Here is a 26,546-nt window from a genome sequence, read left to right as displayed (position 1 = left end):
AAGTTGCTGCTCAAGAGAAGAAACCCAAGTCTGGACCTAAGCCTGAAACTGAGTGCTTCTACTGCAAGCAGACTGGTCACTGGAAGCGGAACTGCCCCAAGTATTTGGCGGATAAGAAGGATGGCAAGGTGAACAAAGGTATATGTGATATACATGTTATTGATGTGTACCTTACTAATGCTCGCAGTAGCACCTGGGTATTTGATACTGGTTCTGTTGCTAATATTTGCAACTCGAAACAGGGGCTACGGATTAAGCGAAGATTGGCTAATGACGAGGTGATGATGCGCGTGGGAAATGGTTCCAAAGTCGATGTGATCGCGGTCGGCACGCTACCTCTACATCTACCTTCGAGATTAGTATTAGACCTAAATAATTGTTATTTGGTGCCAGCGTTGAGCACGAACATTATATCTGGATCTTGTTTGATGCGAGATGGTTATTCATTTAAATCAGAGAATAATGGTTGTTCTATTTAAATGAGTAATATCTTTTATGGTCATGCACCCGTGAAGAGTGGTCTATTCTTATTGAATCTCGATAGTAGTGACACGCATATTCATAATGTTGAAGCCAAAAGATGCAGAGTTGATAATGATAGTGCAACTTATTTGTGGCACTGCCGTTTAGGTCATATCAGTGTAAAGCGCATGAAGAAACTCCATACTGATGGACTTTTGGAACCACTTGATTATGAATCACTTGGTACTTGCGAACCGTGCCTCATGGGCAAGATGACTAAAATGCCATTCTCCGGAACTATGGAGAGAGCAACAGATTTGTTGGAACTCATACATATAGATGTATGTGGTCCGATGAATGTTGAGGCTCGTGGCGGATATCGTTATTTTCTCACCTTCACAGATGATTTAAGCAGATATGGGTATATCTACTTAATGAAGCATAAGTCTGAAACGTTTGAAAAGTTCAAAGAATTTCAGAGTGAAGTTGAAAATCATCGTAACAAGAAAATAAAGTTTATACGATCTGATCGTGGAGGAGAATGTTTGAGTTACGAGTTTGGTCTACATTTGAAACAATGTGGAATAGTTTCGCAACTCACGCCACCCGGAACACCACAGCGTAATGGTGTGTCCGAACGTCGTAATCATACTTTACTAGATATGGTGCGATTTATGATGTCTCTTATAGATTTACCGCTATCGTTTTGGGGTTATGCTTTAGAGACGGACGCATTCACGTTAAATAGGGCACCATCAAAATCTGTTGAGACGACGCCTTATGAACTGTGGTTTGGTAAGAAACCAAAGTTGTCGTTTCTGAAAGTTTGGGGCTGCGATGCTTATGTGAAAAAACTTCAACCTGATAAGCTCGAACCCAAATTGGAGAAATGTGTCTTCATAGGATACCCAAAGGAGACTGTTGGGTACACCTTCTATCACAGATCCGAAGGCAAGACTTTTGTTGCTAAATTCGGATTTTTTCTAGAGAAGGAGTTTCTCTCGAAAGAAGTGAGTGGGAGGAAAGTATAACTTGATGAGTTAAATGTACCTGCTCCCTTATTGGAAAGTAGTTCATCACAGAAAATGGTTTCTGCGACATCTACACCAATTAGTGAGGAAGTTAATGATGATGATCATGAAACTTTATATCAAGTTGTTACTGAACCTCGTAGGTCAACCAGAGTAAGATCCGCACCAGAGTGGTACGGTAATCCTATTCTGGAAGTTATGTTACTAGACCATGACGAACCTGCGAACTATGAAGAAGCGATGGTGAGTCCAGATTCCGCAAAATGGCTTGAGGCCATGAAATATGAGATGGGATCCATGTATGAGAACAAAGTGTGGACTTTGGTTGAATTGCCCATTGACCGGCAAGAAATTGAGAATAAATGGATCTTCAAGAAGAAGGCTGACGCTGACGGTAATGTTACTATCTATAAAGCTTGACTTGTTGCGAAAGGTTTTCGACAAGTTCAAGGGATTGACTATGATGAGACCTTCTCACCCGTAGCGATGCTTAAGTCTGTCCGAATCATGTTAGCAATTGCCGCGTTTTATGATTATGAAATATGGCAGATGGATGTCAAAACTGCATTCTTGAATGGATTTCTGGAAGAAGAGTTGTATATGATGCAACCGGAAGGTTTTGTCGATCCAAAGGGAGCTAACAAAGTGTGCAAGCTCCAGCGATCCATTTATGGACTGGTGCAAACCTCTCGGAGTTGGAATAAACGCTTTGATAGTGTGATCAAAGCATTTGGTTTTATACAGACTTTTGAAGAAGCCTGTATTTACAAGAAAGTGAGTGGGAGCTCTGTAGCATTTCTGATATTATACGTGGATGACATATTACTAATTGGAAATGATATAGAATTTCTGGATAGCATAAAGGGATACTTGAATAAGAGTTTTTCAATGAAAGACCTCGGTGAAGCTGCTTACATATTGGGCATTAAGATCTATAGAGATAGATCATGACACTTAATTGGACTTTCACAAAGCACATACCTTGACAAAGTTTTGAAGAAGTTCGAAATGGATCAAGCAAAGAAAGGGTTCTTGCCTGTATTACAAGGTGTGAAGTTGAGTAAGACTCAATGCCCGACCACTGCAGAAGATAGAGAGAAAATGAAAGATGTTCCCTATGCTTCAGCCATAGGCTCTATCATGTATGCAATGCTGTGTACCAGACCTGATGTGTGCCTTGATATAAGTCTAGCAGGGAGGTACCAAAGTAATCCAGGAGTGGATCACTGGACAGCGGTCAAGAACATCCTGAAGTGCCTGAAAAGAACTAAGGATATGCTTCCCGTATATGGAGGTGACAAAGAGCTCATCGTAAATGGTTACGTTGATGCAAGCTTTGACACTGATCCGGACGATTCTAAATCGCAAACCGGATACGTGTTTACATTAAACGGTGGAGCTGTCAGTTGGTGCAGTTCTAAACAAAGTGTCGTGGTGGGATCTACATGTGAAGGGGAGTACATAGCTGCTTCGGAAGCAGCAAATGAAGGAGTCTGGATGAAGGAGTTCATATCCGATCTAGGTGTCATACCTAGTGCATCTGGTCCAATGAAAATCTTTTGTGACAATACTGGTGCAATTGCCTTGGCAAAGGAATCCAGATTTCACAAGAGAACCAAGCACATCAAGAGACGCTTCAATTCCATTCGGGATTTAGTCCAAGTGGGAGACATAGAAATTTGCAAGATACATACGGATCTGAATGTTGCAGACCCGCTGACTAAGCCTCTTCCACGAGCAAAACATGATCAGCACCAAGGCTCCATGGGTGTTAGAATCATTACTGTGTAATCTAGATTATTGACTCTAGTGCAAGTGGGAGACTGAAGGAAATATGCCCTAGAGGCAATAATAAAGTTATTATTTATTTCCTTATATCATGATAAATGTTTATTATTCATGCTAGAATTGTATTAACCGAAAACATAATACATGTGTGAATACATAGACAAATAGAGTGTCACTAGTATGCCTCTACTTAACTAGCTCGTTGATCAAAGATGGTTAAGTTTCCTAGCCATTAACATGGGTTGTCATTTGATTAATGGGATCACATCATTAGGAGAATGATGTGATTGACATGACCCATTCCGTTAGCTTAGCATGCGATCGTTTAAGTATGTTGCTATTGCTTTCTTCATGACTTATACATGTTCCTATGACTATGAGATTATGCAACTCACGTTTACCGGAGGAACACTTTGTGTGCTACCAAACGTCACAACGTAATTGGGTGATTATAAAGGTGCTCTACAGGTGTCTCCGAAGGTACTTGTTGGGTTGGCGTATTTCGAGATTAGGATTTGTCACTCCGATTGTCGGAGAGGTATCTGTGGGCCCTCTTGGTAATGCACATCACTTAAGCCTTGCAAGCATTGCAACTAATGAGTTAGTTGCGGGATGATGTATTACGGAACGAGTAAAGAGACTTGCCGGTAACGAGATTGAACTAGGTATTGAGATACGGACGATCGAATCTCGGGCAAGTAACATACCGATGACAAAGGGAACAATGTATGTTGTTATGCGGTCTGACCGATAAAAATCTTCATAGAATATGTAGGAGACAATATGAGCATCCAGGTTCCGCTATTGGTTATTGACCGGAGACGTGTCTCGGTCATGTCTACATAGTTCTCGAACCCGTAGGGTCCGCACGCTTAACGCTATGATGACAGTTATATTGTGAGTTTTATGTTTTGATGTACGGAAGGTTGTTCGGAGTCCCGGATGTGATCACAGACATGACGAGGAGTCTCGAAATGGTCGAGACATGAAGATTGATATATTGGAAGCCTATGTTTGGATATCAGAAGTGTTCCGGGTGAAATCGGGATTTTACTGGAGTACCGGGGGGTTACCGGAACCCCCCGGGGGCTTAATGGGCCTACATGGGCCTTAGTAGAAAAGGAGGGAAGCAAGGGAAGTGTGGGGCGCCCCCCCCCCAAGGCCCAAACCGAATTGGTTTAGGGCAAAGGGGGCCGGCCCCCCTCTTTCCTTCTTCCCCCCTCACAAGTCCTAATCCAACTAGGAAAAGGGGGGAGTAGGACTCCTCCGGTGCGCCTCTCCCCTTGGCCGGCCGCACCCCCCCTTGCTCCTTTATATACAGGGGCAGGGGGGCACCTCTAGAGACACAAGTTGATCAAGTTGACCGTCTCTTAGCCATGTGCGGTGCCCCCCTCCACCATAGTCCACCTCGATAATACTATAGCGGCGCTTAGGCGAAGCCCTGCATCGGTAGAACATCAACATCATCACCACGCCGTCGTGCTGACAAAACTCTCCCTCAATACTGGCTAGGTCGGAGTTAGAGGGACGTCATCGGGCTGAACGTGTGCTGAACTCGGAGGTGCCGTGAGTTCGGTACTTGATCGGTCGGATCGTGAAGACGTACGACTACATCAACCGCGTTGTGCTAACGCTTCCGCTTTCGGTCTACGAGGGTACGTGGACAACACTCTCCCCTCTCGTTGCTATGCAACATCATGATCTTGCGTGTGCGTAGGAAAATTTTGAAATTACTACGTTTCCCAACAACACACCTTATGGAGGTTTATATCTACGGGCCCTAATCCGCCTTTGGGCCCTGGGCTTTTAGATCTCTTATAGTAAAGCGCCATGCTTCTTGTCTTCATGGGCTTCAATATGGATAACTCCTTATGGGTATAACCCGGCCCCTCCTGGGCGGTTTATACTCAGTAGTTATATCCCCAACAATCACTAAAATAGAAATGAAGAGTCTTGAGCTTTTGCCAATCTTTGTCCTTAGCATTTTGAGGGGTCCACATCTCTAACCCATGCCATACCAATCATTGAACATCCTGAAATATTCATCATGAATGGATATTGGTTCAATGAGCTATATGTTGTTATGAATTACCAAAACCACCCGGGGATAGTTGCACTTTCACCCTAACACCCCCCAAAAATGCCATCTATTTCAATCACAAAAATGCCACCTGACTACTGGAGTCGATGGCATCAATTTCCCCAAGAATGACAATTGTTTCAGTTTGAAAAAATCTCACTTCACTATAGAAATTGATGACATATGTTTCCACAAAAATGCCATCTGTTTCATTAAAAAAGTCCACTTGACTGTTGAAGTTGATGTCATCTGCTTCCACAAAAATGCCATCCACACATGTATCATAATGCCAACTAGCAAAAGAAATAAAAACCTCAATGTAAAACACATGACATTTTTCACACACCAAAAACATCAAAAAACCGAGTACACAAATAATGAAAACAAACCATGCTAAAACACTATAAGGCAGACATGGCATTTTTCACCAAAAAATATATGAAAAACACCTATAAAATTATATGGCATTTTCACACAACCCACATATCCTCACCTAACACAAACGGCTACATAGAAAAAATGCACCAATAACCATCATAAAAAGGACCCACTATAAGGGCGGTCATGGCATTTTTCAACAAAAACGATGAAAATCACATGGCATCTAACACAAACCTACCGCATACCATTCATTAATCGTGCATGGGAGTTTCCAGCATCAAATCCCTGCACTAAACTACACAAAAGGGGCATACATGCCATTTTTACCAACTTATATAAATCAATTATAGAATCACATAGCATTTACCCTAAACACCACACAAATAGTTAGCTAACACACATTGCAGTTTCCCCACCGATAAAAAATACCTACACTACTCCCCAAAACTGTCACACACCATACTGTCACCCTCCAAAAAAGCATATCCATGACAAAAAATGCCACCCCTAAAATGACATCCGAGACTGCAACCCTTCAAAGTGTCAAACATCTAAAATGCCACCCCCAGAAAACCAACAGAGGCCGCAAACCCTCCAAAAATGCCACCCCCTAGAACTAAATATATGCCGAAAATGCCACCCTCCAAAACTTAATACAGTTGTGTCGTGACAGAAACCCAGACGCTGCTGATGTCAAATTGACATCGACGCACGGCAGCAGCCGCCGCAACACCGGTCCGACACAACCCAGAAGACCACTAGGGTAATGCCTGCTCAACCCCTACCCTCAACAACAACCTCCCCCCGCGCCACCTTCTCCATCCCTCCCACCATTACTTTGGCCGCCTCTTCCTCCATGGCCTCGAATCTTCCGCCGGGGACAAACACCGGGATTACCCAACAGAACACCATAATGAACGAAAATCACTCCCTCGTAGACGCCTTGATGACCTACGAACGTACCTCAATGCCAGTAGCAACGCCGCTCGTGCTGGATGAAATCTTGATGCCGACGAGGAGTTCACTTGGTGGGGAATGCGCCGTCACCACTTACTGGGAATCGATGCGGCCTGCGAGAGCAAATGATGAGGAAGGGGAAGAAGAAACTGACTGGCGATTGAAAGGGGTGGGTGCAGGAGTTACTGTGCGTCGTGCAGGCGGTGGGTGTAAGGGAGTTCGCTCCAGACCACATTCAGAGCGAATTGCTCGAGCAAACTGACGTGGCACATGGCAATGCCTTAAGATTCATGCGCAAGCGACCTATGAATCGATCGTGGTTCGCTGACTCTTGACTCCTGGGGAACGTTTCACACATAACATTTCTGGAAAAAAAAAGGTCCAACGGTAGGCATGTATGGCCAGAACTAGGCCTGGGCATAAAAACCGACCAATCGAAAACTGAACCGAAATCGAGGCCGAATTAACCGAATTTTTGGTTTTTTGAGCGTGTACAACAAAATTCAGTTAGCTGGGCTACTAACCAAACCAAATTCGGCCGGTTCGGTATATTATTTAGTTAACCAAGAAATGACCGAACCTACTGTTCCTATCCCTCCCCGCCTCTGGCCCAGGCCCAGTAGAAGCCGACCGCCCAGGCGCCTACCCAGTCCCCCAGGAGAGCTCCTAGCTGACGCTCGCGAGCGTCAACCACACGAGCTTCCCCGCACGTCGCACGATCAGAATGGGTCAGCCCATTCAGTGGCGTCAAAGCGAGCTGCTATAAATCCCCGAAAAAATGATGCTAAAACGAGGAATCGAACTCGACACCCCATGGTACTCACCGAGTGTTCAATACCACTTGAGCTGCTCACTGCTGCTATATATAAGCCGCACGAGTGTATAAGAACTAGAAGCAGTGGAAGAAAAAAAATCAAAAACTTTTAACCATTAAACATTTTTGTGATATATGCTAAACAATTCTTAAATACACACTGAACATTTTTGTGATATACACTGAACATTTGTAAGTACACAATAAACATTTTTATAAAATACGCTGAACATTTTCATAGTATATGGTGAACATTTTGTTAAATGTGTGATTAATATTTTTGTAATACAGGATGAACATTTTTATAAATGCAAGGTGAACTTTTTGTAATATACTTTGAATATTTCCTTAATATATGATGAACATTTTTGTGATACACAGTGAACTTTTTATATAACAGCAAAAAATAAGAAGAAGAAACCAAAAAAAGAAAATAAACGAAAAGGTAAAAAGGAAAGGTAAAAAGGAACAAAAAAACCATAACAAAACCACTGAAAACCGGAAGCAAAAAAAGCACAGAAGAAAAAAACGAAAACAAAAACATGAAACAACGAGGGAAAGCAGCAGGGGACGAATAAACAGGCGAATCCCGCACATGGGCCGGCCCAATCAGGCGCTAGCCTCAGCGAAAGCACGACGTTTGGACGCTAACGAGCGTCATATAGGATCCACCGTCCGAGCGTCATATAGGATCCACCGTCCCCCAGTCCCACGCCCGCGCAGGAGTCAGGAGCCCTAGACCTAGCAAGCCACCCACACCGCACGCCCGCAAGACCTAGCCGTCGCCGCTACTCATTTGAGCGACTGAGACGCCGCCGGCGCCACCGCATCATCTTCCCCACCCGGCCACCCCCGACGCCGGCTCCCCCGACGTGCTCCGCCCTCTCCTTCTCATTTCTCGCTGACCACCGACGCCGCGCCGTTGCTGCACGCAAGGACCTCCACCGTCGCGCCGTCGCTGCACGCAAAGATCCGACCAGGGAGGACAAGGATCCGTCGTCCCACCTTCGCCCATCCATCCGTCCATGTTCCCCATCCCTTGCCAAATTTTTTCTTTAAAATCTGCATGCTGTCAAAATATGTTCTGAAACTGAACCTGCACTTTCTGAATAAGCTAGAATTCTGTTAAAACTGAAAACCGAACCAAAATTTCGGCTAGCAGATTTTTAGTACCAAATTCGGTTACCATATTTACAAAACGAATTCATGAAAAGACCGAACAGCAGAACGTCCAGCCCTCCGATTTTTTTATTAATAATAAATGATAATTCAATTATTTCAAAACTGATAAAGGTAATTTGAAATTTTGAAAAATGGGAAGGACGCTATGAGTAACAGCGTTCAGGCTGGCCGCTATTGTGAACCATGTCCAGGTCTAGACGCTAGTGTTAACCGCATCCAAAGCATGATTGAACCAACCCAGACCAGGAATTCCTAAATCGGTTATCCCCAACCTAATCGGCTTGCTCGTTCAAAGAAATGTGGATTGGTGGATCATAACAGTGAGTGGCCGGTGAGACGATGTCTCTCATGTGATGATTGGCGTTGTCGGCTGTCATATCCTAAATGCAACAACACACTCATGCTATGGCCAAGCATGCTGAAGCGGAATGAGCAGCGCAAGAGCAACGACTGACAAAGAACGCACATGCCTGATGAAACTAAAGATGACCCTAGCGGTGCACTAGTAATGAGTGGGTCAGATTCTTAGAATATGGATATGCAAATTAACTATGTTGTTGATGTGGCTATTAGTAGTGTCGCTCTTATTCCTATAACGTATGTGAAGGACTTTGATAAAGGTTAGAGCATCTCTAGACGATCCCCCAAAACCGGTTAGAGAAATAAAAATCCGGCCTTACTTCTTTAACTAGGACCTAACTTATCCCGTAACTCCTATAGTGGAGTATATATTTTACTCCTCGCCTTGCTGAGCACCTAAACTTACCCGACTTCTCTGTCGTGGAGTAAAAGCATCACACGCCTCTTTGCCTCTCACCCCAATCCCCTGCCGCCCTCATGTCATCGGTGAACCCCCCCCCCCCCCATCGCTCTTGCATCACGACTATTCCTCAAGCTTAGCCCCATCTGCCTCCCACGGTAGGCTCTCCGACTTCCCCGAGCTCCCAGTCCGCCGCTGCAATGAGACCGTACGTCGGCATGTAGCAGCGGGCATGGGGGACATGGGTGGCCGAGATTACAGACCGGCACACCCATGAGAAGCTTTGGCTCGGATCCTTCCAACTCACCGAGCGGGCCACCAAAGAATATGACATTTGGTCGGTGGCGCCGACGACCACCAGAACTTTTAGTTCCGTAAGATTTTGCAACTAGATGTCAGCGACCCACGAATGGTCTCCATAAAAGAGGCAAGGGAGGACCGGGAGGCGATGGAAAGGCTTGTGGTGGAGGCCTCCAACGAGGCATACACGGCGGAGCTCCGCCGCCTCTACACAGAGCAAGTGGAGGGGGAGCACCGCCTGTACGAGCAGCTAGCTCTGGGGGGAGGGCATCGTGACGTCAAGCGATGAAGACAATGGCGACAACAGAGGCAGGTGGAAGCGGAGGCGGCAACAACGACGACTTCAGGAGTGAATTTAGAAGAATCTTCTGCGACGACCCAGCCGACGACACATGCCCCAACCCCATGATCGGTCGAATGTCCACGACGGACTGGTTGTCGTTTGTTCATGATACAGATATTAATTAGATTAGTAAGTTTAGTTCCGTTACTAGACTATGTTTTAGTTGTTGAAAATATTAAATATTATTAATATGTCTCGAATTTCGGTTAGTAAGTTTGTTTGAATTGAATTTGTGTTCATCATATCCCAAATTGTTTTTTACTCCGCTCAATTTACGAGATCATCTAGATCGGGCCAAAATTTAGTGATGTAAAAATAGTTTAGTAAGCTTTACTCCACGGTTTACTCCACTATATTTTAAGGGATCGCCTAGAGATAGTCTTAGCTCTCTTCCTTCAGACCTCTCTTCTCTAGTATTTTCCCTCCTGTAACCAGTTAGGATACTTGAGTGAATCAACATACGAGAGTAGTAATCCCTTGTGTTTGATGGAGTAGTAGCTGGGTTTGTAATATCAACCGAGGTTGCTTGACGCACGGCAAGGACGAAGAGCAATGATTGCAAGCGAACTAGGTTTTACGGGTCAGGGAACATCAATGATAAACTACTCAGTTCAGTTTAATTAAAGCACCGGCCGAACCACATAACTAGACGCTGTTGGCAATAGCATCCAGACATGGTCGTGGTTCTTAATAGCGTCCAGGTGTGAACGCTGTTGTTCTTTGCGTCCTTCCTATTTTTAGAATTTTCACATGTCCGTTATCAGTTCTGGAATTACTGAATTATTAATTATTAGTTCACCTGAAAAAAAATATTAGTTATAAAAAAATCGGCCCAGCCCTAGCTATAGAACAACTAAATTATGGCCCACGGGTCAGAAAAACTCCAGAGGTAAACCCTAAGCCCGGCAACTAGTCGCGAAACACAGTCAGCCATACAGGTCGATCACGGGAGTTTTGACTCTTGAACCCGATTTGGAGCAACCGAGCGGCGAGCGGCGCGGGCGCGGGAGCGGCCAAGGAGTGCGACAGTGCGACCGGCAACCGGCAGCCGGCGCGGCTTGCTGTCGTCTCGGCGAAGGCGCGCCCAGGTTTGCCTCAACTTCTCGGTCTCAGCGTATAGCGGTCGACCTCGAATGGAATCCCCAGTGGTGTGCGCCTGCTTTCTTTTCTCGGGACATGTATGCGATATGCCACCACGCATTGTACGACGGGACTGGGCGCGTTATTGGTTCCAGTTCAATCAAGAATGCCAGAGTTACCTCGTTCGCGTTGCGCCTGTGCGCTCTCTTCAGTACCCGCACTCCTCTCACGGCACCTGAAAGGTGTTCGGCGAAATGCCCGAGACGACGGGTCAGATGCCAGGCGGAATTCAGTGCCTGGCCCAGAAGATGCGCCCGAGCCTGTGTGCGGCTTATCTCTCGAGGGCTTTAGGAGCAGTAAGATTGTTGTGGATTATGTATTCAAGATTTTGTGTTTAAGGTTTATTACTTGTTTGCGTCTCGATGCCTCCTCTGTCCTTGCAAAAGAAATGGCCATCGTGGTATCAAGGGTGATCACAAACTTGTCTTGAGCAGTGAGTTCTCCCTTGAGCGCATATTTTTTTTAAAGATCCGGCAATTGCTGGCCTTGCATGATCATTAGCAGAAAGCAACGGGAATACAAAATGGGGGGGGGGGGGGGGGGTCCTAGGATCAATGACAAAAACAAAAAGAAGGGCTGTGGGAGGGGTTGGCCATAGCTGATCATCCCCTCACTATATATGTCCTATCTCTCAAGGTGGCTCCCCGAAGAGGCTCTCGAGGCATCTTGCGCCTGCTATCCTCCAAAGCTCAATTGAGTTGGTGATCCTTTGTATAATTTGTCGAGTGGATGGGAGCTTCTTTCTGAAAGTGCAGTGGTTCCGTTCCTGCCAGATCTCACAGCACGCCAACAGCAGCAGAGTTCTGGCGCCCTTCTTCCACTTTGACTCGACGCTCTCGTAGATGTGGTGAGCAACCGCCGTGGAGGAGGCGGCGTTGTGCGAGTCGTCCGTCGGCGCGAAGGAAGAGCAGCCCTGCCATCGTCCTATCTCCGTCCATAGCTCATGTGTCTTCGTGCACTCCCAGAAGAGGTGATGAGCAGACTCGAAGTTCCGGACGCACATCTGACAGAAATAATCATTGGCTCAGCCCCGTCGTTGCAATCTGTCGTTGCACCATAGTCTATTCTGGAACATCAGCCAAGCAAACATCTTGATCTTCCCCGGCACCCAAACCCTCCAGATATCTTGATCAAAAGTTGTGGCAGCTCTCCCCACAAACTGCATCGCATAGGCTGATTTTGAAGAGTAGTTTCCTGAGCTTTCCCATTTCCATTTGATCTTATCGGCCACCTCCGCCTGCAGCCCTTCCGTCGCTCCCCTGATGGCTCTATGCATGTTCTGGAAGTCTGGAAGCAGCTCCTGGGCGCGGCTGTGCGCCAGGTCCTTTATCCAAGTGTCAGTGTTCAGTGCTTGCGTGACGGTTCTGTTCTTCCTCGAATGCGTGAACAGCAGAGGGAATTGTTGTGCAAGGGTGGCTGGCCCTGCCCAGGAGGAGTGCCAGAAGGATGCGGTGGCACCATTTCCGATCTTCACCGTAGTCGCCGCCACGAAAAGCGCTCTGTCCTCCGTGCTGCATGGTGTCTCCAACCCCACCCATGGGCGCTCCGGGTGTTGCCAAGTGATCCACAGCCACCTGAGTCGCAGGCGCGGCTGAAGCTTTGCGGGTCGTGGATGCCGAGGCCACGGCACGCCGTCGGCGAGCACACAGATGGCCAGTTGATCTTGTAGCTGCTTCCTGTAATCTCTTCGTCTTGTCGCCAGAGGAAGCGCCTCCGGCACTTGTCCACCTCCTTGAACAACTTCTTTGGTGCCCTCAACACTGTCAGCGCGATCGTCAGCATCACACTAAGCATGCAACGTACCAGCACACGTCTGCTCGAGATCGGCAACAGCTTGCCCTTCCATGCTGCTAGCCGGGCCTTGATCCTATCGATGATGAATTGGAGGTGCACGAGTCGGAGGCGACCTGGTGTCACTGGGAGGCCTAGGTACTTCATCGGAAACACCACGGTGGATCCCCCAAAACCCCCGAGCACCTCCTGAATGTTAAGCTCTTCACATCTAATAGGTGCGACCGAAGATTTTACCGAGTTTATGCAGAGGCCCGTTGCGTAACCAAAATCGCGCAGGATGCTCATCAGATTGTCCACCTCCTGCCTACTAGGGTTTATGAAGACTACAACGTCGTCGGCGTACGGACTCACTCTAAGTTTTAGCTCGCGCCCCGGAATTGGCATCAGGATTTGCTAGTCGACCGCCGCCGTCGGGAGATGGTGCAGGGGATCTATGGCTAAAATGAAGAGGAACGACGACATGGGTTCACCCTGCCAGAGGCCACGGCGGTGCACTATGGTGTCGCCTGAGATCCCATTGAGCATGTAGGCGGAGGAGGAGGTGGCTAGAAGCAGCTCAGCCCAATCACGGCAGCGCGCGCTAGACCCTAATCTTTGGAGCAGCTCCAGGAGGTATTCCCACGACACCATGTCGAACGCTTTCGCTATGTCCTGTTTCATGAGGAGGGTGGGGGTTTTCCGTCGATGAAGCGCTCGGACATTGTTTTGCACGAAGAGGTAGCTGTCGTGGATGCACTTGGTCCAGAGGAAAGCCGTCTGGGCTGGAGATATGATTGTGTGGATCACCTCTGCAAGCCGAATGAAGAGCACTTTAGAGATCAATTTTGCTATGGAGTGAATGAGAATGATCGGGCGGAAATCAGTGATCTTCATGGCCCCATCTTTTTTGGGTAGTAGGACAACTAGGGCAGTGTAAAGCGACGTGAGATCTCCCCCTGCCGGTGGAATACTGCCGACGGAGGGATGTTGGTGAAGAGCTGCCCCGACGCCCCGCTGTTGCTTCCTTCTCCCAGCTGAAGGTGGCACACCTGGTTTGTCACCGCTCTGAGCTGCAGGGAGTGGGTGATCGCCGCCTCGGGGGTGTGACGTGCCAGCGAGAGAGCCGGTCCCATGTCTAGCGGGTTGCCGCTTCCCGTGCTCCCTCCGCTGGTGAAGTTCAGTGGCTTGTCGAGCTTAGCCGCCACCGTGGCATCGAGCTTGGAAGCGCGCGAGTCCAGGCGTGATGGTGGAGGAAGCACCTCTAGTGCGCCGTCGAAGAAGTCAATAACCGGGTCCACCCTGGTGGGGGCCTTTGTGGCGTTGGACAACGGCCTTGGAGGAGCAAGGAGGGAGGCGACAGTGGATGCACCCGGAACGGCAGACGAGTGCCCCGGCCCCTTGCTGCGGCTGGTCGCACGCTGCCCCTTGCTGAGGTTGGCCGCCTGCCCTGCCTGCTAGTCGTTGTGTCCAGCGGAGGAGCGGCGCCCACGCGGTGTGCCCTGGCGGTGGCACGACACCAGGGTGCGGCTCCTGTGGCGGTTCGAGTAAGAACCCGCCGTCGTCGGCTCCTTGCCGCGCGCCCGACCAAGCAAGGTGTCCTTCCAGGAATGCTGCTGGCCACTGTGGCCGTCGTCTCCATCATGGCCGCGCCTTGGCCTCGTCGAGGGCATGCCCCGACAGCCCGTGGACACCACACGCACCTGGGAGCGCCCGCGCCGGTCAGGCCCCAGCACCGGCCTGCCGTCCTCCTTGCCATGCACCCAGCCGCCCATGGGTGGGTTCCGTGGGTACGGGCGGTCGTCCTCGTCCTCTTCGGAGGAGGGGATACCGCTTTGCCTTGAGTGAGATGAGCGCGGAGACAGGGGCGTCCAGTCCTCGATGCGGTCCAGGTGCACCAGGACGTCCCACCTCTTGAGATGCGTGGTGGCGCCACCGCGCATCTTGGCGGGGAGAAGCCAAACATCTCTTCGACGAGGCCATCCCCCTTGGTGTGCTTCCAGAGCGTGCGCCGTGTGGGGATGTGGGCGAGGTCGGCGACCCACGCCCACACGGCGAAAGTCTTTGGGTCGGCACACTCGAACGTGCGGCTATCCAGCCGGTTGATGATCACCTTGTCCCCGAGCGCGTCCGCGGCGCCCTCCAAGGTCTAGAGCATCATGGGCAGCTTCTCAATGACGATGCGCACATTGATCATCTAGGTCTCGAGCAGTGCGTGCGTGTCCTCCCTCCAAGGCTCTAGCAGGAATGTGACTTCGTCCACCACCAGCGAGCCACGGCGCACGACGAGCTCCTTGTGCTTCGGCAGGTTGAAGTTGATGAAGAAGTCTTCGGGGTTGTGGTTGGTGATGAGGAGGTGGTGCGCGGGGATCTGGAACTCCTTCTCAATGGCCTCGCCGATGGAGTAGGGGCTGACCACGTGGATCTTGCTCACCGCGGTGACCATGGCGGCATGTTGCTGGAGCAGGAAGAGCTGCTGCTCCATGGTCGGCGAGGAAGCGGTGACCTTGTGGCTGTCGCGCGCCGATGGTCGATGTAGGGGGCGTCCGCCTCAGCCATCGCCGCCGAACTGGGGAAAACAAGGCGCTCACGCACCAGTCGCAGCTCGCCTCTCCTTCACCGTGTCACCCTCCGTCGATTCTTCGGGTTCAGCGGGCACTCTCTGCCGAAATGCCCGGCCTTCTTGCAAATGATGCAGTGCAGTGGGTCTCTACAATCTATCCGGCGATGGTGGGGGCTGAGGCAATGAAAACAAAGGCCTTTGAATTTGCTTAAGAAGGCCTCGTGCCCGTGGGAGGACTTATTGCCCCTGCGCTGGCTCCCCGCGCCGACCAGCTGATCTTTGCTTGCGCGCCGGCTCTTGCGGGATTGATAGGTCGTCCATCCCTCCTCATCAATGGCGCCGGAGGAGTGAATGTGTGTGGATGGAGGAGTGACCACGATTGATTTGAGCAAGGGAGGGGGCGCAACCCAACGCCAGCCCGCAGAGGAGGACGGGGTGGCTGGAACATCAGAGGGACCCGGGACGTATCCCGACCAGCGGAAGCGCCGCATTGAAGGCTGGCCGGTGGAGATGCGGGATCCCGGAGCTGGGGGCACTGAGGCATGGGCGGAGGCGAGCCCCCGGGTGGGCGGTGGCAGGCGTGCGGTGCCTGCCGCGGCCGGAGTGGCCAGTGGCGCGGTGTGTGGGGAAGCCTAGTCCTACAGCCGAGCGCTACTCCTTTCGTGATTTTAGGGTGTCAAAAACTCAAAATCCATGAAATCCCCTCGAGCGTATCACTTGCAGGATTCTCCAACCTTTCATTTTCATGGTGGTAATCATTATTTCTAAATTTCAAAGAGGATTTGTGGCACTGCTTTGATCTAGGGGTCACTTTATTTATGTATTTTTTGAGACTGTTTGCAGAGCATCCAGATATTGCAAGTCAGTGTCCAACAAGTTGTCTGCCTGAATAAAATGTTGTTTTAGTTGGTCTCCTCATCTGAAATAGATTCCGCGAGCTGACAAGCCAAGTAACTGTATGAAAGTAATGATCAAATAGAGCAATTATTATGTATCTTTGGATTATACTTTCAATTGCGAGCATCTACAGTGGGTTTCCCCATTGGTGCGTTGAACTCGCTTCTTCCCTTTCCCATCTCCTGAACAATCTTGGATCGGCTTTATATTTACGTTATGCTTCAATGGGAAGGGGTTTAGCCCGGTTAAAAAAAGTATCTTTGGAAAAACAGTATGTAGTTGGTCTCCTCATCTGAAATAAAACGTTGTTTTAGTTGGTCTCCTCATCTGAAATAGATCCACTGAGCTGACAAGCCAAGTAACTTTATGAAAATAATCAAAATAGAGCAATTCTTATGTATCTTTGGAAAAACAATACAGGACATAGTTCCAGAAGGTTCATTGGATTGCCCAGATATATTACTTCATCCGCAAAAGCCAATCAGTTGCGCCAATCAGTCTGACTGCTTGTAACCACATGTTAGTAGAATTGTTCATCATTTGACCACATTCTAGGCTATGTTGGATTGACTGAAGAGGGTGTCGAAAGAGACTAGGAATAGTCTGTAAATTGCTTCTGCTTAGAGCAGGTCAAGGAATTTCCATGCCACTGTAAATCACCTTTCCTCCGACGCTAGCTCTTCAGGTACATTACAAGTGTATCTTTGGCATCTAGTGGTATATAATTCAAAAGTTAAAGCCTTCGAGGAGGCAGATTGCAGACCCTAAGTCTGTTATGATGTTGCTTTCAGCAAACACTTGTTGAGTTGTCTTGCAATTTTTTCATGAAATTCGTTGAAAACTCTGCTAATTCCATTTAAACTCTCGTGTTTACTGCAGATCTACTAAAGCAATCACATGGCAACTCTGAAAGATGCAGTAGCACGGAAGCCTATACTGGCAACAATCCGCCTGCTTGTTCCAGCTGGTGCTGCACGTCCTGCACCACCAGTTGGTCCGGCACTCGGTTTTTATAGGCTCAATTTGATGGCGTTCTGCAAGGATTTCAATGCAAGGACCCAGAAATACAAGGCAGAAACTCCTATGCAGGTCACGCTAACTGCCTACAAAGATAGCACTTTCGAGTTTGTAGTTAAGTCGCCGTCCGTTCCATGGTTCCTCAAGAAGGCAGCAGGAATTGAGACCGCCAGCACTCGTCCTGGTCACAACGTTGTGTCATCCCTAACACTCCGCCACGTTTACGAGATTGCAAAACTTAAACAAGCTGACCCCTTCTGCAAGCATATGTCACTCGAGGCGTTGTGCAAATCTATCATTGGCACAGCTAACTCAATGGGCATTGAGATTGTGAAGGATCTCTGAGTGGATTGGCTCGTCTCCAATACTACCAAGCTCCTACCTTCCCAGGTGACATTTGTGAGCTGTAGTTTCTCATTGATGTGGGAGAAGATGGGAGTTTTTCAACTGTTGATCCTTACTGAGCTCTTCAGCCCAGGCAATATTTTCATTTTCTTCATACCCAGTCTTCAGCTGTTCCTGCTGCAATGTTGATCTCTTCCATGGGAGATATTTCACGGAAAATAATGTTACTTCTAAGCTTGCGCCAGACGAACAATATTATCCATTTCTGTTACCTTGCCAAGTTGCTAGTTGTTTGTTTACTTTTGGTATCATTGTCATTTCTCGTGTAATGGCAATGTATTTGAAACACAAATATGTAATGGTTAATTTTGGTGCTTTTACATGACTTTTACTTGCAACTTTAAATATCTTATCATTCTCAGATCTTTCTCAGTGTAATCAGCAGTTAACTCTGCTAATTCTATTTGATGGAATGAACAGCAGCACACGATATTTAAACAGTCATACTCAACAGATATTGCTTCTTTTTTTTTTGGTTAGGCAGCATCAAATAAGCCGAATACTGAGTGTGGCTTCCAACTAAAGCATAATCCCTCTGTTCAAAATACTTGTCGCGGTTTTAGTTCGAACTTAACTGAAACCATGACAAGTATTTTGGTACAAAGGGAGTACAAGCAATCTTATGTATCCACTAAAATACTTTTTGCATCTTACTGTTCCAAGGGAATGGCCAATACCAGAGTAGGAATTTAGAGTTAGAATTTACAGCCAATTCATGGACGAATCTGAATTGAAAATCTTACCAAAGTAGGAATTAAGATTTGGGATTTACAATCAGCTCAGGGAAATCTGAACCTAAAATCTCGCACAGTAAATTCAAATAAATAGCAACGTATTATTCTTTGATTTCCTCAAGAACAAGGTACTGTAAAGCTATTGAGTATTTAGCTGCTCTTGCTTCCTTGGTTCCACTTTGTGGAGTGCTAATGTTCTTGAGTAGATATGAACCTAAGCCGTCACCTGAGGAAAGACAGTAAGATTAAATCATGAAAACATACTAGCTCAAGGGTCATCAAATTTATATTCACTTTATGGCCATAAAAACAAATATTGGGAAAGTTCTATGGATTTCAAATAAGGCGAATTGGCATTTTGAACTAAATGTCCTCGTGTACTTTGGCATTTTCACCTGGGTACTCTCGACAAAGACATCTTATAATATGGAAAAGAGAATAAGCAAATCAACCAGCTGGCATGCCTTATATGGGAATGCAAAATGTACTACTAAGGGATGACAAATGGCAGTACAAAATGCTTACTTAATAAATGTACGAATGCACAATAATAATGGCTACATACACAGTTTACCTTGGATTGTATATATGGAACCTATCCATCTCTTGTAGATGAACAGGGACCTTGGGTTGTCACCTTGATGTACATCAGAGAGCAAGAGGTTGCAAGATCCAATGGTTCCAAGCTTTGCACTACAAAAGGGATTGAGATTTCTTACTGTAAACAACATAGAAAATGGAGATACTTAAAGATCTGGGTTTGACTTCATCACTTACTTTGCATGCGAAATAGCATTTTGACACAAAGCTAATATGCGAACCAATGCTAGATCACGAGCCCTAGTATTTCCATATCTTAACTGGCAGCTCCTATTACAGCTTCAACATGGTAAGAATTAGTCATATAAAATATCAAGAGTCTGTATTTTACGTCAATTAAAGAGCTTATAATTTCTTTATTTTGATGGTTGACATCTCAATAACGTCTGACCATCCTGAACAGAGTAAAGGTGATCTATAACCAAAGGTTTTAGTAAAACAATTGAAAGCATGTTATGAATGGAATATGCTGAGCTAGGAGACAAAAGGACACCCAGCACACTGTAATGGCTTGGTACATACAGTATTAGATATTACCATTATTTATATTAACTACAAATGCTGAAAATCCTCAACTGCGTTTCTTAGAAGAAACATATCAGAAACAAATCCATCTCATGGTTAAAGTCCAAAAGGAGAATTGTGTAACACATTGTTGTAACATAAATGCTAAACTGAGTCGCAGCATAGTGTTTGCAATGCACTCAGTAACTGAGTCGCAGCATAATGGTCAGAAGAAAGGAAAAAATGATAGCACCTCTCCGAAAAGAAACCGGTAAAATCATCGACAATGACTGCAGCAGGAAAGTCGTCAAGCAGGTGAAATGCAGCAAAGTACTTCCTGATTCCCTCATCGTCTTCAATGTATCTGCAGACATAGAATGCACAGAACTAGGCATAAATTAGTTATGACTGCATGATATAGCCGAGTCTACCATATCACCATAATTCCAAACATTAAACCGGTCCAAATAAACACTGAAAATGTCACAGTACATAGCATGACCAATACTCTTACTCTTGTGGAGTTTAAGCAAGGTATTACAAAAGTAAACCAGCATTGTAGGTTCAACACTCCTTACTTGATTTGTATTCTCTGAAGCACGCTCAGGGATGGCTCAACACCCTGGAAGCAAGAGGAAAAGTTGTGGCTTCACAAATCGGGAACAACCAGCGTATACAGTTTCACCTCATTAGCTAAACTGACAGGCAAGAATCCTCACCTGGGACAAGAAGGGGGGGCTGTTCTCCAACCTCCCCTTGCTGCAAATGAACACCACGTGCCGGCCGCTCTCCGCCGCACGGTTTATCGCGAACTGGAAAAGGAGCGAGGTCTTCCCGCTGTTACAGCAGCAAGAAAGGCCACAAAATCGATGCGGCGGGGAGTGAGGTAAGCACGGATGATGGGGATAACGTACTGGATAAAACGCATGGGTTTTACGACAGCTTCGGTTTGCTCCGGCGCGCAGGGCGGAAAGGAGCTAGTTTCAGCAAGCCGAGGGAAGTTTGAGAGGCGGCATACCAGCACGGAGGGCCCGAGAGGAGGAGGATGCCGGCATCGTCGAACGGAGGTGCGGCGGTGGACGTGCCGGAGAAGAACCTCTCCGCCATTGAAATGTTCGGTAGACGTAGGGGTTAGTCGCCGAAATAAGGAGGAGGCGGCGGTGCCGGCGGGCTGTTCGATAGAATGGCGCCCCCGGGTAGCGGAGATAGCGGACAGTTATTCGGGAAATACCCCTTGGCTCTCGGATGCACCAACACCTCATATGAAAAAGTATTTTAGCCATTGCCAAAAAACTCAACAAATTCTGAAACTTTCTGAAGACAAAGTTGACCTTCTGTTGTACTAATAAACATGCACGTGCAATGCACGTCTCAAACATAAACCATATGAGATTCACATAGTAAAAATAAAAAAAATGTAAATATATATATATATATATATATATATATATCAAATGAAAGATAATATATATACTTTTCAGTTATGTGTACTACCAAAATTACCTAATATCTACATAGCAAAATATATTAAATACTAATTCAGATCAAAATTATATATACTTTTCGGTTATGTGTACTCCCAAATTATATAGCTACATATATAATTGCAAATAGGAAATACAAGATGATATGTGACCACAACGACTTCTATATGTGTAGAAATAGAAGATGCTTTACAAGAACTAACTGAAATGTAAAAGGGCTAAAAAAATCCAATATCATCATGATACAAAGTATTTATCCGGTTTTGTATATGTTTGCACGCTGGCAACCAGACAAACCTACAATGCTATAAGATAGTCTGTACATACAGAAACTGAAATGGGATATGAAGAAAAATAAAGATGGAAAGAATAGTATTCTAGTGTATTTTGTCAAGATTAACCTTATCAAGCTTTCAGGCATGTCAGCTTGCCTCATTACAAAAAAAACATGAAAAACCTCAAATAAGAAAATTACTATAGACTATTCAACCTCCCCTGCATGCATCGTTATTATGTTACAAAAAAAACTAATTATACCTCCAAATGCTTACACTACAAAGGAAAGGATTTGATCTCTGAGGATTGTTAATTTCGCCAAGTATGTGAAACTTCTTCCAACAAACTTTGGAAGAGTTAAACCAAATAACCTTGCTCATTAAATATGAAAGTTATAGATTAACGGTTATCACAATTTTATTTTCTTCAACAATGTATCAAACTTTTTAGGAGAAGGGTCACAATGTTTACTAAGCCAAAAAAAATTCAGCTACTTTTTTTAATCAGTGGATCCCTCATTGTGTTCCTTTTGCTGCCTCCTATAAATTCTTGAAAGCATATATAGCACACCACGGAATAATAATACAACATACCTAGAGTCAAACCTAACAATTTACGTAAATACATACTTGCATTTTCTTCGCCATTATCTTTCGGTGCATCTTGTGTTTGCATGAACAACTAACTTTAGTTAAAAGGTTCTTAATGAAATGCTACAACATATTTCTTGATATTGAGATAGCTACGAAAAGTGGGAGCATAAATCACACACCAAGTAAGTTAATGAAATGCACATGAATAAATAAAAGAACTTACATTGTCATGAAAAAAATCCGACCGAATCCAGTTTATATGATTTCTCTGCAACAGTATACGACAGCTATATTAGAACATATCCTTCGAAAGATCTATTTGTTGGAACCCAGCAGGATTAGTTTCTTCATTGGATCCTTCTGCATGGTAAAATTATCTTTATTGAAACGAATTAGAGATTTGCACACATTATAGATTAGCGAGAGATATTCTCCACAGTTACAGAATCATGTGAGCATTTTTAGATGTATAGAATCATGTAACTGAAATAGTAGTACATCTAAATTATCTTGCCTCCTACTGAAACTTACATAATTTACTGGATTGCTATGCAATTATTTTAAAATGACACATGAGCACATGAATTCTGCGTGTAAAGTTTTCTCTAAAAACGATTTATATATTCTGATTTCCAACCACTCGAGCTAGGCTCCACCCACCTTAATTCCAAGCTAAGGGACATCATCTGTAAACACAACAATCAGACCATAATAAGGCAATTCTAATCATTGTGATGGTGTTATCTCTTGATACGGTCCAGTTTAATGCATCTGGCAGTAGAAATAACCCTGAGAAAGAGAGAAATGCATCTTCACTTCTTCAGTATCCCTCTGATACTAAGTTGTAATCCAAGACTGCTGCACAGTTCTTATGTACGCGTCATATCAGATTATACATTTGCAGTACAAGCATTGGCAACCTAAGATAATCCCAAATCTCGAATTCTAGATTGCTTAAAGCCCCAAGATTCTTGTTTGATCTGTAATGCACGTGCACTCACTGAACTATGTAGGTCTAAACAAATACACTCTTACAATCAGTCTCCTTTCCTCCTTCATCTATATATGGGAATGGTTTTCATGCTCCAGATAACATGTAGTATTTGGAATTATCAAATGATTAGTTAAACGCCAGAATAGCAATTTCTTCCTCTCCCAAAAAATGTTTCTACTACGCATTAGAGGAGGATTGGTTGGTAGATGAAATTGCAGATCAAGAAAATCTGACCAACCACCAAGTGCCAAAGGTACAGTATTAGTCGCGCAAAGCCCGAAATACCCCCAAATCAAATTAAATGTTCACCTAGTTGATTCGTGATAGACCTTTGGTGCCCTTGATGGTGTACGCAGGGAGAACTGCAGGAGGTCCTCGACGGCCCAGCCGGACGACAGCACCTCCTGCACCACGTCCGAGATCGACGCTGCCCTGGGGATGACGGCGGTTGGCGGCTTGAGTGATGCACACGGAGCTGAAGCCGACACTGCCGGAGAGCATGCTTTGGGCGTCGATGCAGTCGTCGCACTCGGACGCAAGAGCGCCCTGGCCTGAAGGCAGAAGACGATGGCGGCAACAATACTGCATATACTATGCCCGTGATTTAGTTTCCTAATAGGATGGATGCACCCCTGATTAGTTTCCTATATAATAGGATGCCCCCGATGATTTGTTTCCTAATAGAATGGCTTGCGATTATATTTTCCTAATTGACCGAGCGTGCAGTTTCATCTACGGTGGAGTACGGTCAGCCAATGTAAATTGCTAAGTGCACACAGAAAATGAGTTAGATCAAGGCTGGCCGTTAGATTAAGTTTAGTGGGCCTAATCATGCGGTGGTAATGGGTCTGTGTTTGTTTTATGGGGTGCGTTTAGAAAAGATTATGTTTGCTCTTTTATAAGTAGTAGAGACTCATAAAAAATTTGCTAAGGAAAAAACCCGTTGATTTCAGGCAAAAAGATACTCCCTCTGTCGCATAATATAAGATCATTTTTATACTATTATGGGACTGAGGGGGTAATAATCAGGACCAAAAGTATGAATAGTAATGTGTATATAGTGTTGATTTTGTTTTTGCCCAAAACACCATTTTTCAAGGATGTGTAGTGGGAGACATATCATGCTCATAGAAGAAAAGACGAGAGCAGCATACGTGTATGTAAAAAGGGCGTGTTTGGTCGCTCGCAGATACCCCAATCAGGTCCGCGCGGGAAGAAAATGACATCTTTGGTTGCATGTGTTTACTGTTCGGCCTACATAGCACGAATCGTAAAGCACCTTGGGGCCAGGCCCGCTGGGAACCACCGAATCGGCGGTTTTTCCACGGCCAGACCCGCGCGATGCACGTGGGTGGCGGCGGCTGCACATGAGGAGCCATGCTTGAGACACCATGTTGTTTCCCGAAGCATCGGCATAATTACACTCACCTTCCCTCACCGTTCACTATCCGCTCCCTCCACTCTCACACAGGCGATCAACAGATGGGAGAACATCAATGCGACCATCGACATCCATCAACTACATCACCAACATCACCCACAACACTTCGGCAATGGCGGTAAGCCCTATTTTCACCTCCTCGCTTGCTATTTTCGTATTCAATCCGCATTTAGATTCAATTTGCCCATTCGATCCACGTTCTAGGGGAATGGGGAATCGAATTAAATAGCTATAGGATTGATCAGCACATCTAGCGATGGATTTGAGGGTTCGATCGGGATTGAGTACAAGGGAATTGGAGAGTCTGGGTAAATCTTACACTCGAGGCGCTTGGCGCAGCAGGCCCCTTGGCCTTGTAGTTGCCCTCCGGCTCGACTGTAGCATGCACCGTCTCCTCATCCTCGCCGTCGAACATAACTATTGACATGGTACGGTGGCCTGGCTCCAGCGTCCTGACCACCACCTCCATCGCTTCTTCTTCTTCCTCTGGCTCCAGAACAATTATGGCCAACGACACGGCGGTGAACAACTGATCTTGACGTGCCCTATACCCAATGTACTTGGCCCATCTTGCTCTCTGACCGGCATCGCTGGAATCGGCTTGATCCATGGCCTAGTGCAGTATGTCCACTGACATAGCGCCTTTCATTGGGTCAGGGATCAGCGTCTTCAACTCCTCGGCGATCGCCTTCTTTGCCACAACATCTGCCTCCTTGTGGATGTCCTCGATACTAGTGAATTTCGAGCACACTTTCATGGTGTTCTCGAACTTGGTGCAATCACTGAGCGACCACCCAAGGAAGAAAGCCCTCCAATCAATGCCCTAGGGGAAGGGGTTGTGGATGGGGTTCATGGTGCTGGAGAGGTGGAAGAGGAGTGATAGTGAGCGACATAGAGGGTTAATTGAGTGCGGTAGTGGGTAAGTAGGTGGCCTTTGGGTGGGTAAATATAGGGGCTTTGGACGATAGGATTGAATGTTGTTCAACCTTTGAATTTTTGTTGTTCTTAGTGCAGATCGAGATGGAGAAAAAGGGCAAGGAGGTGGTGTCGGCCTTGGAGAAGGGCTAGTGATCAGATTTCAACAATGATCATGGAGTAACTATATATATATATGATAAAAATCAATAGTTACATCTACTCATATAAATAACATAACCAACTTGTGAGCAATAATACTGTATATAAAACATCAACACTTTGTCAAAATCACCATGATACAATATGATAGACTGGTATCTCGCTAGCCTTTTCTGAAACCTCAAAACATAAATGTAGAGCACCTCTGAAGTTCAAGGAGTGACTAAACATTGTAATTCAGGGTATAAAACATCCATTCATGCTAACACCCAACAATGATTAGACCAAACACACGTTACACTAAGAATGACAAGAGCGCTCTCTATGTTGGTGCTTGCATAAGAAGGTGATGACTCAGCAATAGAGTTTAAGGATGACCCTTCGCAGAGGGAAGCAAGGATTTGCTTATGTACTAGAGTTCATTGTTAAAATAGAGATAATTTACTTTTGAGATGTGTACTTTTCAGTCAACATATTACAATAAAGAATCTCATCATCTTATATCATAAACATGTGTGAGAGCGGTTCCCATGCTTAACACCCCCCCTCCACCTTTGTCTTTCCACAAACCATGGCTAGCCGAATTCACGGGTATCTACCAACATACCCCGAGGAGGAGTGATTTTTATTATTTTTAATCAATTTAGGGCTGGGCATCCCATTTACTATCTCTTTTTTGCATTATTAAGACAAGTAGGTGGCATACTCGTCAAGAGGAACACATTATTTATCATACAAGATGATGATTCCCTCTTTTTGGAGCCACATACAAACTCCAAATTAGGGCTCTCAACGAAGAACAGGAGGTGGTGGCGGCTCCGTATCGTAAAATGCAATAAAACTTTCTCTTTAGAGATGTAAATTTATAGCGTTGGAATTAGATCAAGACGATGTCCAGGGGCCCACAAGCCTGGGTCACACAGCCAGGAGGTAGGGCGCGCCACCTGCCCTTT

The 26,546-nt window shown here is 46.0% G+C and overlaps 2 protein-coding genes across 3 annotated transcripts; one reads left to right on the top strand and one right to left on the bottom strand.

Annotated features, from left to right (window-relative positions):
• Window positions 1-10,975: 10,975 nt before the first annotated feature.
• Window positions 10,976-18,210, top strand: LOC125506442 (uncharacterized). Its single transcript, XM_048671259.2, has 2 exons — window positions 10,976-11,186; window positions 17,348-18,210. Exon 2 carries the CDS (start codon window positions 17,366-17,368, stop codon window positions 17,828-17,830), a length of 465 nt encoding a protein of 154 aa, XP_048527216.1. The 5' UTR covers window positions 10,976-11,186; window positions 17,348-17,365; the 3' UTR covers window positions 17,831-18,210.
• A 406-nt stretch (window positions 18,211-18,616) lies between these two features.
• LOC125506425 (tRNA dimethylallyltransferase) lies at window positions 18,617-20,975 on the bottom strand. 2 transcript variants are annotated; one of them, XM_048671243.2, is made up of 7 exons: window positions 20,747-20,975; window positions 20,448-20,565; window positions 20,307-20,350; window positions 19,982-20,092; window positions 19,402-19,503; window positions 19,199-19,317; window positions 18,617-18,850 (listed from the first exon to the last, which is right to left on the bottom strand). In XM_048671243.2, the coding sequence occupies exons 1-7, from the start codon at window positions 20,833-20,835 to the stop codon at window positions 18,726-18,728; spliced, it is 708 nt and encodes a 235-aa protein (XP_048527200.1). In that variant the 5' UTR covers window positions 20,836-20,975; the 3' UTR covers window positions 18,617-18,725. The 2 variants fall into 2 exon arrangements, with proteins under 2 accessions (XP_048527200.1, XP_048527207.1); XM_048671250.2 differs by having other exon boundaries at window positions 19,402-19,494.
• Window positions 20,976-26,546: the final 5,571 nt, after the last annotated feature.

The sequence above is a fragment of the Triticum urartu genome, chromosome 1A (assembly GCF_056163025.1).
Source record: "Triticum urartu cultivar PI428250 chromosome 1A, HENAU_Tu73, whole genome shotgun sequence".
Classification (NCBI taxonomy): domain Eukaryota; kingdom Viridiplantae; phylum Streptophyta; class Magnoliopsida; order Poales; family Poaceae; genus Triticum; species Triticum urartu.
This window is presented reverse-complemented; position numbering and strand designations above follow the sequence as displayed.

Coding starts and splice junctions, on each gene's coding strand:
- LOC125506442 (XM_048671259.2), top strand. CDS start 17,366: ATGGCAACTCTGAAAGATGCAGTAGCACGGAAGCCTATACTGGCAACA.
- LOC125506425 (XM_048671243.2), bottom strand. CDS start 20,835: ATGGCGGAGAGGTTCTTCTCCGGCACGTCCACCGCCGCACCTCCGTTC. Junction 20,351..20,447: donor GCCCCCCCTTCTTGTCCCAG/GTGAGGATTCTT, acceptor TCTTGCTTCCAG/GGTGTTGAGCCATCCCTGAG. Junction 18,851..19,198: donor TTCCATATATACAATCCAAG/GTAAACTGTGTA, acceptor GTCTTTCCTCAG/GTGACGGCTTAGGTTCATAT.